This window comes from Rhinoraja longicauda, chromosome 1 (assembly GCF_053455715.1).
Source record: "Rhinoraja longicauda isolate Sanriku21f chromosome 1, sRhiLon1.1, whole genome shotgun sequence".
NCBI classification, from domain to species: domain Eukaryota; kingdom Metazoa; phylum Chordata; class Chondrichthyes; order Rajiformes; family Arhynchobatidae; genus Rhinoraja; species Rhinoraja longicauda.
The window spans coordinates 95,950,206-95,967,095 of record NC_135953.1 but is presented as its reverse complement, the minus strand read 5'-3'; the positions used below and the strand labels follow the sequence as shown (position 1 = coordinate 95,967,095).

The window sequence follows — 16,890 nt, the reverse complement described above, 5'->3', positions numbered from 1 at the left end:
AGTTTTACTCGGGTTAGATGCCACAAAATCAAGCCATCCCCAATGTTTATACAAAAAAATTAGGGATGTCACAACCAATGGATAGACTAGGCTCATACTCACTGGAATTTAGAAGACTGAGGGGGAATCTTATAGAAACATATAAAATTCTTAAGGGGTTGGAGAGGCTAGATGTGGGAAGATTGTTCCCGATGTTGGGGAAGACCAGAACCAGGGGTCACAGCTTAAGGATAAGGGGGAAGTCTTTTAGGACCGAGATGAGAAAACATTTCTTCACACAGAGAGTGGTGAGTCTGTGGAATTCTCTGCCACAGAAGGTAGTTGAGGCCAGTTCATTGGCTATATTTAAGAGGGAGTTAGATGTGGCCCTTGTGGCTAAAGGGATCAGGGGGTATGGAGAGAAGGCAGGTACAAGTTACTGAGCTGGATGATCAGCCATGATCATATTGAATGGCGGTGCAGGCTCGAAGGGCCGAATGGCCTACTCCTGTACCTATTTTCTTTGTTTCTATGTTTCAATGTACAATAGCAGTGTCCTGTATGCAAGTCCCACTATCTTTGTCCAGTTAGGTGATTTCTGACTTTGGAGTGTCCACTTAAAATTATGTTAGAGGTCATGATCATCCTGATTGGAGACATAATGCCTGGATTCAGGAGGCCAAATGGTGGGCATAAACTGATCAGTTTTCTTGAGTCTGTGCAGTTAACCAATAAATGAATTTCTGGAAGGTACTGCTGATCATGTTCTGAAGTGTAGGCAGTGTGAATTGATAATCTCCAACTTGATCAGCTTTCAATAATTTATTTTATTCCAGCAGTGTAGATTACCGCCTGTTGCTGAACTTGTTGATTATTATTCCGTTGTCTTCCAATATTTCATAATAGGACCTGAGCTATCATCAGCACTGTAAAAAATGATCAAGATATGACAATGAAAATGTTGTATAAAGAATAACACAACGTAACCATAATTTTAATAGGATTCCAAAATATGACATGCAGACACTATTCTTATTTTTTGTCTTGTTTTTTTTGTGTGTAACATAGCTATCTGCATTAACTCCATTAACCATTCCTCAATTCACTTGCCCAAATGATCGAGATCCTGCTGTAATTTTTGAGAACCATCTTCGCTGTCTACAATGACACCCACTTTAGTGTCATCTACAAACTTACCAATCATGTTCTGCACATTCTCATTCAACTCTTCGATATAAACTACAAATAGCAATGGGCACAACATGCGTCTCTGAGGCACACCACTAGTCATAGACCTCCAGTCTGAAATTTTTCTATTGGTTAACATCATTTTGGCAGTGCTGCGATGTTGAAGTTATATGGTGGCAAGGGAAGCAGCATGAATTTGGAAATAAAATTTAAGAAACATATTCAAGATTTTGAGATAAATTCTTTACATTTCTGGAAGGGTATTCTTCATAATTACTTTTAAGTTTTAATAATGAGGGTGGTGGGGCAGTGACACTGTGGTGTTGGGTGTTTTAGGGTGGGGTCTAGACGTAGGGAAGAGAAGAATTCATTTTAAATAAATGAATGTTCGTGATTAATTTGCCGTGATAGTTCTTTTGGATTGTGCTACTTGCCCAGACGTATGTGTTTAACCTGGATTGTTCTTTTCGACAGGATGGGCTGACCCCACTGCACTGTGCAGCCAGGAGTGGGCATGACGGAGCTGTGGAAATTCTGCTCGAGAGGGGAGCCCCAATGCTTGCCAGAACAAAGGTGATTATGTGCTCAGTGTTAAGTCGTTTGAGTTAATTAGTTAGTCTATAAGTTAAGAAAGTTTGTCAGAGTAAAGCTTGATAGATTAATTATTTAAGTCATGAAATCTAGGAAAAGAATTCACCCTGGCTGTTAGAATTGGGAAAATCGGTTGAGCATTGTTCATTATAAGTTTGATCTGAGCACCCTCAACCTTAGCAGCCCAGATTTTTCAATGAAACTGATGTCTTCTACCCATTAAACTGGTTGAAAGTGGAAGTCCCAGGCAGAAAGAGACATTCTGAACCTCCATTCAGTTGATGTGTGATTCCTGTACAACTTGATTTGTGGAGTACTGGTGGTGAACATCAGTTTGGACTAATCGTGCGGTACTGGTGGTGAGCACAACCAACACAGAGCTTTGGCAGGAAAATCCATCCACTGAAACTGGCACAAACTCAGCAGGCCATTGATTTCAATAGGAAAGAATTGCTGCAGACAAGAGTTAAACTATAAAGTCGTTTTAATGTTTTAATTGTTTCCTGGTGTTGTAATTGTTTTAATAATTTAAAATAATTTAAATGGTAATAGCTTTTTTAAATTCTGATAATTTTTGAATGTTTGTCAATATCATAAACATCGTTAGTCATTCAGTCTCTTTGACAGCAAGTAACATGGAGGCAGGGGTGTGATGGCTCCCTCAGCAGTTCTGGGGGGTACAGCATTTTGGGATCACTTAGAAAGGTCCTCCTCAGATGATCTCCTCTGTCAGTACGAAATCGAATCTGTTGAAACGTCCTATTGAAGGTAAGACCAAGTTTTGGGTACAGGTGTTCAGTGAGCTTGAGAGGCTCACCAATCAGAGGATGATCTAAGCCAAGCTTGTTGTGAGAGTCCCGTAGTGTGCTGCTATTCGGTGCAACCTCATGAATTATGAAAACCAGTGTATTGTTGTGCAGTAACTTTTTCATTTAAATGTTATATGAATGCTCTATGCACCACTGGGCTGAATCAAGCTCTCTGAGGCTGGTGGTTCCATTGGGAACCACTGGCTATCAGCCAGATGTGGATACCTAAGTCCTGGAGTTGCACAATCCCACTGTAAATTCAGGACATTCTAAGTGACAGGTGGCGGCAGATCTGTTCCAGCTCGAAGCTCCACATGCAATCAAATGGTGGAATCCGGTAGTGATGGGTTTCCCAGGTTATGAGGAGCAGGCAGGAGAATAGGGTTAGGAGGGAGAGATGGATCAGCCATGATTGAATGGCTGAGTAGACTTGATGGGCCTAATTCTGCTCCTATTACTTATGACATTATGATGGGAGTCCACAGACTGTAAATTAATAAACATTTTGGTAAAAAATAAAGAATAAACAGAAGCTTCAGATACTTATTATGGTTGGTTAGCAGAACTCTCTCAAAAATTGCTGCAACAGGTCTACAACCATTGACAAATATCTGAACTTTCTGTTTATGGTAGATTGTTTGTGGAAGCCATTTCATCCCCTTACCAGGGAGGGGATGCACCGCTTTTGAGTGAAAATGTAATAACCTTTCTTTTATTTTCCTGTGAACAGAATGGTTTGTCACCGCTCCATATGTCTGCCCAAGGAGATCATGTGGAATGTGTCAAGCATCTGGTGCAGCACAAGGCACCTGTAGATGATGTTACGCTTGACTATCTCACTGCGTTGCACGTGGCTGCTCACTGTGGGCACTACAGGGTCACCAAGCTCCTCCTGGACAAGAGAGCCAATCCCAATGCCCGCGCACTGGTAAATAACAATACAATGATATGTTTGTTGGTTGATGTAGTATACAGATCCACACAGGTTATGGCAGGGTTTAGTTCCTGACAGCTGACCGTAAACTGAACAGTTCCCAAGTGTATCTGCAAACCGAATTCCCACACAGCAGAAGTGGCCTACAGAGATCGGTTGCCTCAAAAGAATAATCTGTAGAAGCATTTTAACTCTTGTGTGGCTATTCTTAATAATAAAGTTGATATTAACAGAAGTAGCCTGATTTGAGCTAATAATGATATTATTTTAAAAGATTTTACTGCAGACCAGGTTTTAAATACTATTAATTGGTTTAAAATGAACACGACTGGTGGCCTGGATGGCATGTTTCCCGATAGGATTTGCAAAATGTATATCAATGTACCAATATATACCAATTACCTTGGGTAAAGTATAAACCAAATTATGCACCATCCTCAAGTGGAGAATGCTCAGTAAAGAGCAGGAATTTCTAAGTAATACAGATTCCTTAAAACGTTACTGCTGCATATCAAAATCAAAAAATATAATTAAGCATTTTAGAGGCTGTTAATCCTATCTGAAAATTAAAGTGTTTTACTTATCTTACATTTACAATGGTCAGCAGTTTTGGTCAGAAATTCTGTGAAATGTTCTTGTTACACAAAATGGCTCTGTCACAATGTTAACGACTTGGTTTACACATGTAAGACCAGTAAAAGACACAAAGTGCTGGAGTAACCCAGTGGGTCAGGCAGCATCTCTGGAGAACAGAGATAAGTGATGTTTTGGCTCGAGACCTTTCTGTGGACTAATTGTGGTGTTGGTGTGGGGGGTGGGGGAGAAAGCTAGAGAGGAAGGGCAGTACAACGTCTAGCAAGTGATAGGTGGATATGCGCGAGGGGGCTTTTTGATAGGTTGGGCACAGACGAGAGAAGAAACGACAAAAGATGTGAGATGATAGAAGATGAAACAACATTTAAAAGACATTTGGACAGGTACATAGATCGGAAATGTTTAGAGGGATATGGACCAAACACAGACAGGTGGGACTAGTGTAGATGGGGCATCTTGGTCAGTATGGGCAAGTTGGGCTGAAGGGCCAGTTTTCGTGCTCTATGACTCAATGACCAAGAGAAGCAAATTGTGAAGCAAGAGGAAGGAATATAGGTGGAAGGGGAGGGGGGACGGGAGAAATGGCTTTGGGTCCTGGTGGGGCACAGGGAGGAGAGGGAGGGGAAAGACGGGGTTGTTTGAGAGTTAGTTACCCAAAACTGCAGAATTCAATGTATATACCATTGGGTTGTAAGCTACCCAAGTGGAATATTAAGTGCGGTTCCTCCGGTTTGTGTATGGCCTTATTCTGGCAACGGAGAAGGCCCAAGGCAGAAAAGTCAGTATGGGAATTGGGAGGGGAGTTAAAATTGTTAGCAACTGCGAGACAGGAGGAGAACTTCTTCAAAGTATGCCTCCTTCCATATAAGTATCATTCTTTAAGAGTCATCAGTTAAAATACATGTAACCAAGGGTTGTGGAAATGCATAACCTGTTCTGGTGTGTGAATTATTTTATATTTACTCTGTAATTTAATAAATTTATATTTACTCTATTATTGAACACTGTTGTTAAATGTGGCAAACTTTGTCCAATATAATAATCTTTCGTTTATTTTTATATGAATTTATTTATATTTTTGGCCTTGTGTATGGATTGTATTCCTTACGAATATACAACTGGATCCAAATTCAATAAATCATGATCAGACCGCAACAATTTTACTTGTTATCTAAGTAATTTAACTTTTTTTTAAAGTAAGAAATACCCTTTTAAATAGTGCAAAATTTTGCATTAAAACAGAATTACAGTATAAATTTTGTGCCACTTACGATGAGAAACCTATTGAAAAACCTTACACTGGAATATTACCAGCAGTGCATTATACGAGCATTGGTATTCAGTCAGTGCCAGCTTCCAAACTGTAAAAAAAAGTAGTGACGGGTCACTTTTGCAGTGCCAGAAAAGTGACCATGATTCTTGTGTTGTGTCTGAGATTGATTTTAAAAGGGAAACAAATGCTATAATTTTGAGCAGAAAACAAACTACTGAAGGAACTCAGTGGGTCAAGCAGCAGCTATGGAAGGAAATGGACAGATGATATTTCGGATCAGGACCATTGAATTGTGTCTTGACATGAAACATTGTCTTTCCATTTCCCTCCATTGATGCTGCCTGACTTGAAGATGCTCATAATGGATTAATCAGTATTATAAAAGTTTGACATGTTTTGAGATTATGGTTTCTTTTGCATATTGCATTACTGGTAAGTATCAGATATGACTGCATGTATACAAACAGGTGTATGTAGAACCTACCACTGGTCTTAATATTACATTGTGGGGTAATATAGCATAATCAATGAACTTACAGTGATTTATTGTTGGAATCATTTCTAATCATTTTCCATACTGAGCTGCAGTTAAAATAATGTCTCACATGATATTTGTGGCACATAAATCGACTTGAGATTTAAATGCATGATCCTGGGTGACTACTTTCTGCACGTTTGATATGACTGCTAACCGGTTGCTTTTTTTAAACAGAATGGCTTTACCCCACTACACATTGCATGTAAGAAAAACCGTGTTAAAGTCATGGAACTTCTTGTGAAGTACGGGGCCTCAATCCAAGCCATAACGGAGGTAGAGGAAGTTTTAATATTTAATCACTGCCTCTGTCACATCAATTAAAACACATTTCATCCTTTACAGAGAACTAAAATGCTATTGCTTCGTTTCACAGTCTGGCCTTACACCAATACATGTGGCTGCCTTCATGGGCCACTTGAATATAGTCCTCCTTTTGCTGCAGAATGGAGCGTCTCCAGATGTTTCTAACATTGTGAGTATACAAGTGTGGAGTTGAGTCAAACAGCCTCCACAAGATGGTGAGGTATTGAAGAGGTTTTGATTTAACCTGAAATTCAGATTTCTACTGTGATTGGTGGGTTTCAGATGTTGAGAAAGCCGCCAGTTGCAGTGAGGCAGGATCAGCCCTATGGATGAGGGAGGGGAATGGAATGAAGTGGAGTTGGGGGGAGATAAATGTCTTCACAACACTGCTTAATGGCCAGAAATAGCATGAGTGATTCTCCACAGCCCTTTCCTGTCCCATTCAACTTCTACACTTCCAGAAACCATTCTCCTCCATGATGTCAGACATGTACTGGGATTGGTGCACTGAGCTCTCTAATCCCAGGTCAGAGCCTAATCTAAATTAGTTCACCATGTTCTTCAAGTTTAAGGACTGCTGCATTTACTCGCCCATCTCACCATCTCCAAAGGTAGGGGAGTAGACCAATTTGATCTTACGTTATCCCACCCTTCTCCGTGCCACCCCATTCCATTCCATCCCTGGCCATATAACCTGGCCTAATAAATATCTGATCCTTAATCTGTGCCAAAAACATTTCATTTGAACAGAAATTTCTTGAATTCAACAACTTCTATGTTTACCCATCTATTAAATTATGAAAAGTATACTTTTTCTATTTTATGAGATTTTTAAAAAAACAAACTCAATAGTTGAATGTTTCTGTATTTGATTGTAAATTTTATTGTATTATAGAGCTTGAATTTTCTACAACAAGTGTTTTGCTCCAGCGACTTGTGAATTCTTTTCCTTTCTGCAGCGTGGAGAAACGGCCCTGCACATGGCGGCACGAGCTGGACAGGTGGAAGTCGTGCGCTGCCTACTGCGCAATGGAGCCCAGGTGGATGCCAAAGCCAGGGTAGGCATCCAGATAGGACAACGCAACACTGTATTTATTGATGATGCATTTCCCAATATTGATACTGATCATAGATGTAAAGGCCTTGCACATCTCTTGCCAAGGATGTCCAAATAACATTTAATAATGCCTATTTTCACGCACCCGTGCTAAGTTGTTAGGTGAACTAGCTTCAAAACTTAAGCAAGAAAGCAGTTTACTCAAATGACGGGGATAGCTAGTCGACGCGGACTCCGTGGGCCAAAGGGCCTGTTTCCACGCTGTAACTCTAAATCAAACTAAACCATTGTGCTCCCAGAATGTGGAGGGAAGACTGAAATGTGGCACAAATCAGGATAAAGAAGATGTAAATCACTGAAATTTATTATTCCATTCCTTATTTCGTTACGCCAGGGTTCAGATCATATCCATGATTCAGCTCGGGTTAGCTGATTAACCATGAAAGGCCGAACCATCAACACGAAGGTGATAATTAAGATATCAAAGTAGGTACCTGTAACAAACTTTTCATGTTACAGTACCTTTCAATATTAAATATTGCAGAGAAATATTGATACACAGCACCAAATATTATGATTGATTTTGGTTCATTTGAAAATAATGCATTTAATCAAACAATCCCCTGAAAAGGTGACATTGCAGTAACAATATTTTTGTTGTAACCAGACATTGCAACATGTGACAAGATATACAAAAATCATTTGAAAGGATCTTTTTGTTATTGAGTTAGAGTCATAGAGTCATACAGTGTGGAAACAAGCCCTTTGGCCCAACTTGCCCATGTTGACCAACATGCCCCATCTACACTAGTTCTACCTGCCTGCGTGTGGCCCATATCCCTCTAAACCTATCCCATCCATGTACGCGTTCACATGTTCTGTAACCGTTGTGATATTACCTGCATCAACTACCTCCTCTGGCAGCTCATACTCACCCCCCTTTGTGTAAATAAAGTTTTCTTTCACGTTCCGATGAAATCCTTCCCCCCTCACCGTAAACCTATGTCCTCTGGTTCTTGACTCCAGAAAGACTCTGTGCATTTACTCCATCTATTCCTCTCATGATCTTATACACCTCTATAAGATCAGAGAGTCATAGTCATACATATTCTGCACCTCCTTAATACTGGCAGTCATGGAGACACTTCCATTAACTGTTCTGTTCCCCAGTCTCTAGAGTAAACATAGAGGAGAAATACTCATTAAGGACCTTGCCCATCTCCTTCGGCTCTGCAGTGAGATAACTGCTTTGATTTCTAAGGGGCCCTCTTATCTCTCAAGTCACTCTGTTTCCCTTAATGTACATAAATTCTCTTCAGATTTCCTTTAATATTATCGGCCAGAACTATCTCCTGTCCCATTTTTGCCCTGATTTCCTTCTTAAGTATGTTCCTCAATTCCTAAAGCTCCTCCAGGGGTACATGTGATCTCAGTTTCCAATGCCCATATCTCGCTTCTGCAATTTCAAGAGATGGCACAGTATGAAACTGACTGATGTGGTGAGAAATGTGGAGAAAAAAATCTTATGCTCTTTAAAAAAAAATCCAACAGTTTCTTTAAAATGAGAGCAATTAGTCATGTGGAGCTCGAAAATTCATTCTGTCAATATCAGCTTAGTTTGATTTAGAGATACAGCGTGGATACAGGCCCTTCGGCCCACGGAGTCCGCGTTGACTAGCTATCCCCGTTACACTAGCACATCCTACACACCAGGAACAATATACAATTTTTACCAAAGCCAATTAACCTACAAACGTCCATGCCTTTGGAGTATGGGAGGAAAGCGGAACACCCAGGGAAAACCCACACGGTCATGGGGAGAACATACAAACTCCGTACAGACAGCAACTGTAGTCAGGATTGAACCTGGGTCTCTGGTGCTGTAATAAGGCAGCAACTCTACCACTGCGCATCATGCCGTTTTCAGAAATCTATATTTCTCCAGTTGTATTTGTTACTGAGTATCTTCTCACCCTGGTTCAGTGGGAGAGTGTCGGCAGTGAAAATGCCAAACCGTTATTGTTGTTGATCGGTAATTTCTGGGCTGGAAACTGGATTTACAATCCCCCATTTTAGAAAACAGGACAAATCTGTCCCAAGTTGGTCTGTAGACTGCAATGATAAATGAAGTTCAGACTTTTAACTTTCTTTACCTCACCAAAGGGAATAGGCAACTGTAAAAACTGGGTATGGGATTTTTCTACTGATGCCTTGCTGCAGTTCAATTGTTCCGAATATTAATGTGATTATCCACATTTAGGAGTTGAATAAAATGAATAATTTGCTTGGGATTTGTTATTCAAACTACATGGAGCATGGATAGAGTGGTATTCAAGCTAACTATTCCAAAGAAAATCATTTCACAATTTATCTATTTATTGCCCCGAAGAGTAAGTCAGGTTTTAATATTTACTTGATACAAAAACATGCAGTCATCTTTTTTTTTTAAATCTTGTATTTTAGCTACAGTGAACGAACAATATCTTGCATTCATGCTGTTTATTTCCCCAGGAGGATCAAACGCCTTTACACATTGCCTCAAGGCTGGGTAAAACTGAAATAGTGCAGCTGCTGCTGCAGCATATGGCTTTTCCAGATGCGTGCACCACCAATGGCTACACCCCACTGCACATTTCTGCAAGGGAGGGTCAGGAGGATGTGGCTTCCATTTTGCTTGAGGCAGGTGCTTCACATTCATTGGGCACAAAGGTAAGACATTGTTTGATGGAGTGAGAAAATGATGAGTTAATATTGAACTGCAACATTTTAAGACGACACAGCCATTTAACATAGAGCTGACCCATTGCTTTGAACAGCTCTATATGGTAAACTTCTAAGATTGCGTGGACTGAAAATCCTGGAGGGACTGATAAAAATAATAAATGGTCTTTTTGCAGGCATTTTCTAGATATTGTGATTCCACCAGGGAGGCCTCATTCCACCAGGGAGTGGAACTTTATACCATTTTAGTTTTCCATTTTCTCTTCCTCCTTTGCAGTTTCACAATTACTAGTTGTAGACCAAAGCAAAGCATCAGATAGTAAGTGAGAATAATCTGTTTACCTCCCCATTCCTGATGCTTGCTTCATTGCTTATTTTACTAATTACTGTTCCCTTGAATTGTTTGTTATCTGCTACAACTGTTTTCCTACTTTTAAACCAATGTATTTTTCATTAATTTTAGGACAAATGCCTCCACCTTAATTTTAAGAAACTCTTTATAATGCACTGGAAGTTAATTTAGGTGGTTCAACAGCCAAAATATTAATGTTTTCCTCATTCAGAAGAACATCTTCATCACAGAGTGATTTTTTATTTTCTTCATGTTAAACATGCAAGTATTATTGACAATTTCAAGTGGGTTTGAACAGTGTAGATGGAGTTTTTTTTATCACGGTCTGATTCGGTCAGACATGAATTTCCAGAGATAAAAGAGAACACATTTATAGAACATTAGCAGGCCAGGCAAAAATTAATGGGAGATAATCTCATTGCACAGGGCATATATATTTTCTTAAGAGGTTGATGGGTCCAAAGCGATAGCAAGAAGTTGGGCATGCAAACATACCGATCAGACTGACTGAGTGTAACCAAGACATCAATTCAGGGAATTTTGGCTCAGAGGAACACACAGATATTTGCTAGCTTGACTTGCCAATGGATTCAGATGATTTTATGGAGAGAACAGTGGTGGTCTGCATGGGAACAGATCCTTCGGCCAAATTTGCCCTTGCCAACCAACTTGCCTCCTCTCCACCAGTCCCACCTACCTGCATTTGGCCCATATCCTTTAAAACCTTTTCTATCCATGTACCTGCCCAAATGTCTTTTAAATGTTGTGATAGTACCTGCCTCAACTACTTCCTCTGGCAGCTCATTCCATATACCCATCACCCTCCGTGTAAAAACATTGCCCCTCGGGTTTCTATTAAATCTTTCCCCCCCTCACCGTCAACTTATGTCCCCTGATTCTTGATTCCCCTACTCTGGGTAAAATACTGTGCATTTATTCTATCTATTCCCCTCATGATCTTATACACTTCTAGAATCTTCAATCATTCTTCATCCTCCAACCCTCCATCGGATAAAATCCTAGCCCATCCAGCCTCTCCATGTAGCTCAGGTCTTCATATCCTGCCAACATCCTTGTAAATCTTCTCTGCACCCTTTCCAGCTTAACAACATCTTTCTGATGATAGGGTGACCAAAACTAAACACAATACTCCAAATGTGGCTTCACCAATGTCTAGTACAACTGTATGATAACCTCCCAACGTCTATACTTAATACCATGACTGATGAAGGCCAATGTACCGCAAGCCTTCTTGACCACCCTATCCACCTGTGACGCCCCTTTCAAGGAACTATGTACCTGCACTTCTACATCCCTCTGCTCTACAACACTGCCCAGAGCACTACCATCCACTGTGAAGGTTTTGCTCTGGTGTGACATCCCAAATCCAACACCTCACACTTATCTGTATTGAACTCCATTAACTATTCCTCAGCCCACTTGCCCAACTAATCAAGATCCTGCTGCAATTTTTGATAACCATCTTCTCAATCTACAATGCCACTGACTTTCATCTTCTGCAAATTTGTCAATCATGCCTTGAACATTCTCCTCCAAATCGTTGATATAAACCACAAACAGCAAAGGACCCAGCACTGATCCCTGAGGCACACCATTAGTCACAGGCCTCCAGTCCGATAAACCTTCTTCCATCATCACCCTTTGCTTCCTTCCATGAAGCCAATCCTCTATCCAGTCGGATAGGTCTCCCTGGATCTCACACGATCTATCTTTCCAGAGCAGTCTACCATGTGTATCAAATGGATCAGAGGTTGTGGGGAGATTTGATAAAAATATATAAAATGTTGAGAGTCAAAGATAGGGTAGACAGTTAGAACCTTTTTCAAGGGTGGAGATGTCCAACACTAGAGGGCAGAGTTATAAGGTGAGAGGAATTTTTTTTAATGCCAGGCATGTTTTCCCATAGACTGTGGTGGTGGCCTGGATTGCATTGCTCGGGGTGGTGGTGAAGGCAGATATGATAATGATAATCTCCAAAGCCCTTTGAGTAACGGAGATTAGACTTAGGCAGTGTGTGCCAAGTATCATTTATACACAGCAGCTTGTGAATTGAAGTTGGAATGATCTTGGTTCTGGAGTGGAGATAATGTAGATTAAACTTTTGATCATTCATGGAGTCATACAACACAGAAACAGAACCTTCACCCAGCTCATCCATGCCTACTAAGACGCCTCATCTAAGCTCGTCCCATTTGCCTGTGTTTGGCCCATATCCCTCTGAACCTTTCTCATCCATATACCTGTCCATGTATTCATCCTATAGTAAAGACACAAAATGTTGGAGTAACTCCACGGGTCAGACAGTATCCCTGGAGAACATGGATAGGTGGCGTTTTGGGTAGAGACTCATCTTCAGACCTGCCCTGAAACGTCACCGTACCTTGTTCTCCAAGGATGCTGCCTGACCTGCTGAGTTACTCCAGCATTTTGTGTCTTCCTTGGTAGGAACATAGAAACATAGAAAATAGGTGCAGGCGAAGGCAATTTGGCCCTTTGACCCAGCACCACCATTCATTGTGATCATGGCTGATCATCTACAATCAGTAACCCGTGCCTGCCTTCTCCCCATATCCCTTGATTCCATTAGCCCTTAGAGCTCTATCTAACTCTCTTTTTAATTTATCCAGTGAATTGGCCTCCACTGCCTTCTGTGGCAGAGAATTCGACAAATTCACAACTCTGGATGAAAAAGTTTCTTCTCACCTCAGTTTTGAATGGCCTCCCCTTTATTTTTAGACTGTGTCCCCTGGTTCTGGACTCCCCCAACATTGGGAACATTTTTCCTGCATCTAGCTTGTCTAGTCCTTTTATAATTTTATACGTCTTTATAAGATCCCCTCTCATCCTTCTAAACTCCAGTGAATACAAGCCTAGTCTTTCCAATCTTTCCTCATATGGCAGTCCCTCCATCCCAGGGATTAACCTCGTGAACCTACGCTGCACTGCCTCAATAGCAAGGACGTCCTTCCTCAAATTAGGAGACCAAAACTGCACACAATACTCCAGATGTGGTCTCATCAGGGCCCTATACAACTGCAGAACGACTTCTTTGCTCCTGTACTCAAATCCTCTCATTATGAACTTGGAGGGCCGAAAAGGCCTGTTTCCGGCTGTATATATATGATGATGATGATGATGAAGGCCAACATGCCATTAGCTTTCTTCACTGCCTGCTGTACCTGCACACTTACTTTCAGTGACTGGTGTACAAGGACACCCAGGTCTCGTTGCGCTTCCCCTTTATCTAATGTGACACCATTGAGATAATAATCTGCCTCCTTATTTTTGCCGCCAAAGTGGATAACCTCACATTTATTTACATTATACTGCATCTGCCCACTCACTCAACTTGTCCAAGTCACCCTTCAACGTCCTAACATCCTCTTTGCAGTTCACGAATCAGCATCTGCAGTTCCTTATTTCTACATATTCATCCTATAGATTTGTTCAACTCCAGCAGGAGTCTTAGTTCAACTTAAAGATCGAGGAATATATTAGAGTGATGATGCATGTTGCTTGACAGCAGTATGCCCTGAGATCGTCAACCTTGCATTCCATCATTTGCAGAGAAAAGATAAGAGACCCATTTCTGAGGGTCGTCAAATTTAAGAATAATGCTCCAGTCACCTTCAATTAAAGTGGTCAAATACTTTGTGATTATGAGGAAAAAATATGTAAAATACTGATGCTGCTGCCATAATTTCTCTTGGAGCTGTCTCGCAGTGAAGACCATTTCATTGTGCTTCTAGAGTGATGGAATCCACATTTGACTTGGGAAGTAGCTTTCCAGTGGGTCAACCCTGCCAATGACTTCACCTGTGGCAGACTGCAGAAAGACCCCTCCATAGTTACTACAGTTTATCTTTCTTGAAGCCCACCACTGAGGCTCTCTGGCTTACAAACCTCCACGCAGATGTGGGACCTGAGATTGTAAATTTGTGGCTGAAGTTCCTCTCCACTAATTTTTTGGAACTTCAGAAAGAATGCTATCAGCTATAACAGCCTTGTTGTTTCTCGCTTGGCATAAAGCCTTTATAATTTCTTATCTGTCGGGAGCTGTGATATAGATGACCCAAATTGTTACAAGGATAGAATCAAGGACAGAATCAAGACTGTGGAGTTCTTCAATGTGTTCAGCCCAGCAAGTTCTAAATGCCATTCTATCCTTGATAAACTCTCGTTTACTCTTATTTTACAGCAGGGTGGGGCTTTGGGCGTTTGGATTACAGAGTTTGTGCATGCCGTGGTTATCAATGAGTTGTTTGGCTTCCTGCACCCCTTCTATTCTAACCACCTTCGGAACTTTAGGTCACACACGTTTGTTGGATCATTGCCTTCAGGTGTCTGTTAAGTTTTTGTTTTTCTTCAAAGTATGGATGAGTTTAAAATCTAAGAACACTTCTTAGTTGTTGTTGATTAGCTCCTGGATCTCCTGGCCATTGTTGTTGAACCAGTCAAATCCTCTTTGCAAGTGTTATTAAGAATGGATTCCTAATCTCTGAATACACTGTGCCTCTGTCGCTGGGAATCATCGTTCTGTCCCTCAATATTTATTTTTAGTAACACTGTTGTTTTGGGACCAGCCTTATGGAGCCAACATGCTGATGAGGCATAGTGGCACAGCGCCAGAGACCTGGGTTCGATCCTGACTATGGGTACTGTCTGTACAGAGTTTGTAAGTTCTTCCTGTGACCATGGGTTTTCTCTGGGTGCTCCGGTTTCCTCCCACACTCTAAATTCATACAGAGCAGATTATGAGCCACAGAGTCCTCACTGACAATTTATACCATCCTATTTCCATTTTTTTCCTCTCTACTTGTTCTCATCAACTCCTTCCAGATTCCACCGCACTTATACTGGGGGGATTTTACAGTACTTAATTAATTTACTATCCTATATTTCCTTGGAACATGGAATGAAACCAGAGCTCTTAGATAAAATTCACATGGTCACAGAGAGAATGTGCAAACTCCACACAGACATCACCCTAGTTCAGGATTGAACCCAGATCTCTGATGCTGTGAGCCAAGAGCTCTACCCATTATGCAACCCCAAAGAGCCTTACGGAATTACTCCTGGAGGGAAGGTGGGGAATAAAGGGCAATAAATGAAAGAGAAAAGGCAAAGAACAGTTTTCACTTCTAGTCATTGAATATTTGTTAAACACAATATTTACGATTGCATATTCTAAATATGCAGGTGATATTCGTCTAATAAGACAAATGCAATTGAGCAAGACATATCGTTAAGCAATTTATTTTACAGTTTCAGCTAATTCACTCTTATTCAATTCTCCAAATATGGCTCCTATTAGACACTGTATATGTGTATCGCATGGAGAAATACTGAGAATTGATAAATTTCACCAGAACCAAGGCTGATCAGCTAGCTCATAAGGGACACTGTCAAAAGTGAGTTATGCTCAGCCTCCTAAGTGAAAGTATTTATCATGTTTTGCTGTTGGCTGTGGCTTTTTCCATTTCTAATAACACATTTTAATGTGAAATTTGACACAATTTCAAGGTTACCTATGCAGGGAAAGTGAAAGCTATCCACTCAGTCGGCAGATCCCACAGATGCAGATGTTCCATCCACTCTCACTACCTCTTCTGTTTTGGATAATTGATGAAACCTGGTCAATCAAGGAACTATATTACAAGTTTCCTCCATGCATGTTATCCCTAAATTTTGCTGACTAATGTCTCCTTTAAGGTAAATGGTAAAACTATGAGTATTTTACCATTGTGCAACCTCACCCATTTTTCCCTTTTGTGTATTACAGTATATTTATATCCTTATCCTTATATATACTGTATTCCAAGCATGCTTCTTTAACTAAGTAGCAGTTCTGTATCCTCTGTCCCCTATCGCAGAAGGGATTTACCCCACTACATGTCGCAGCTAAGTACGGGAGCCTAGATGTGGCAAAACTCCTTCTGCAACGCTCAGCTTCTCCAGACTCTGCTGGCAAGGCAAGTTAAGAGAGCACTTTAAAAGTTCAATGGGAATGTGCATGTGGTATAAGTTTTATCTGCAATGAGAAGACAAAACTAGTCCAATTCTGGCCTGTAATGTTTTGGACCATAAAAATACATTTGCATTGATGTTTAAAGGGATCACAATTTCATTGGTTCATGCATAAAATATACCAATATCCATGGCCTTTTCTGCCACTGAATATATGTTAATTACCAACATGCCAGTGTATATGAAGTACTGAATGTCACTGCAATTGAGTCTCATTTTCCAGCGGCTTGTCCACATTGTCTTGCATGTTAAAGTACTACTTGCATGGCCTTTATCCCTCACTCCTCCGCTCACCTTTAGGTTGCCCTTTTCCAAACCTCAAGCAATTCTCATCTCTCAGTACCTTTGTGGGGTTGTGCATGATCACAAGGGACAGTAGATGTGCTTAATTTGTAATGCACTCCTTTTATATTCTGCCTGCCTATTCTGTTCCTGTGGTTTCCAAACATTTAAGATTGAAATGTTTCTTTAGGATTTCTGACCACCCAAGAATTATCTGCCAA

The 16,890-nt window shown here is 40.7% G+C and overlaps 1 protein-coding gene across 35 annotated transcripts in view; it reads left to right on the top strand.

Annotated features, from left to right (window-relative positions):
- LOC144595313 (ankyrin-2-like) overlaps positions 1 to 16,890 on the top strand; it is a 447,988-nt gene that overhangs the window by 271,598 nt on the left and 159,500 nt on the right. For all 35 annotated transcript variants that reach the window (XM_078402942.1, XM_078402778.1, XM_078402935.1 and 32 more), the window contains 7 exons: positions 1,642 to 1,740; positions 3,298 to 3,495; positions 6,081 to 6,179; positions 6,280 to 6,378; positions 7,169 to 7,267; positions 9,778 to 9,975; positions 16,234 to 16,332. In XM_078402942.1, the coding sequence (XP_078259068.1) occupies positions 1,642 to 1,740; positions 3,298 to 3,495; positions 6,081 to 6,179; positions 6,280 to 6,378; positions 7,169 to 7,267; positions 9,778 to 9,975; positions 16,234 to 16,332 (891 nt within the window). The remainder of the gene's footprint in view (positions 1 to 1,641; positions 1,741 to 3,297; positions 3,496 to 6,080; positions 6,180 to 6,279; positions 6,379 to 7,168; positions 7,268 to 9,777; positions 9,976 to 16,233; positions 16,333 to 16,890) is intronic.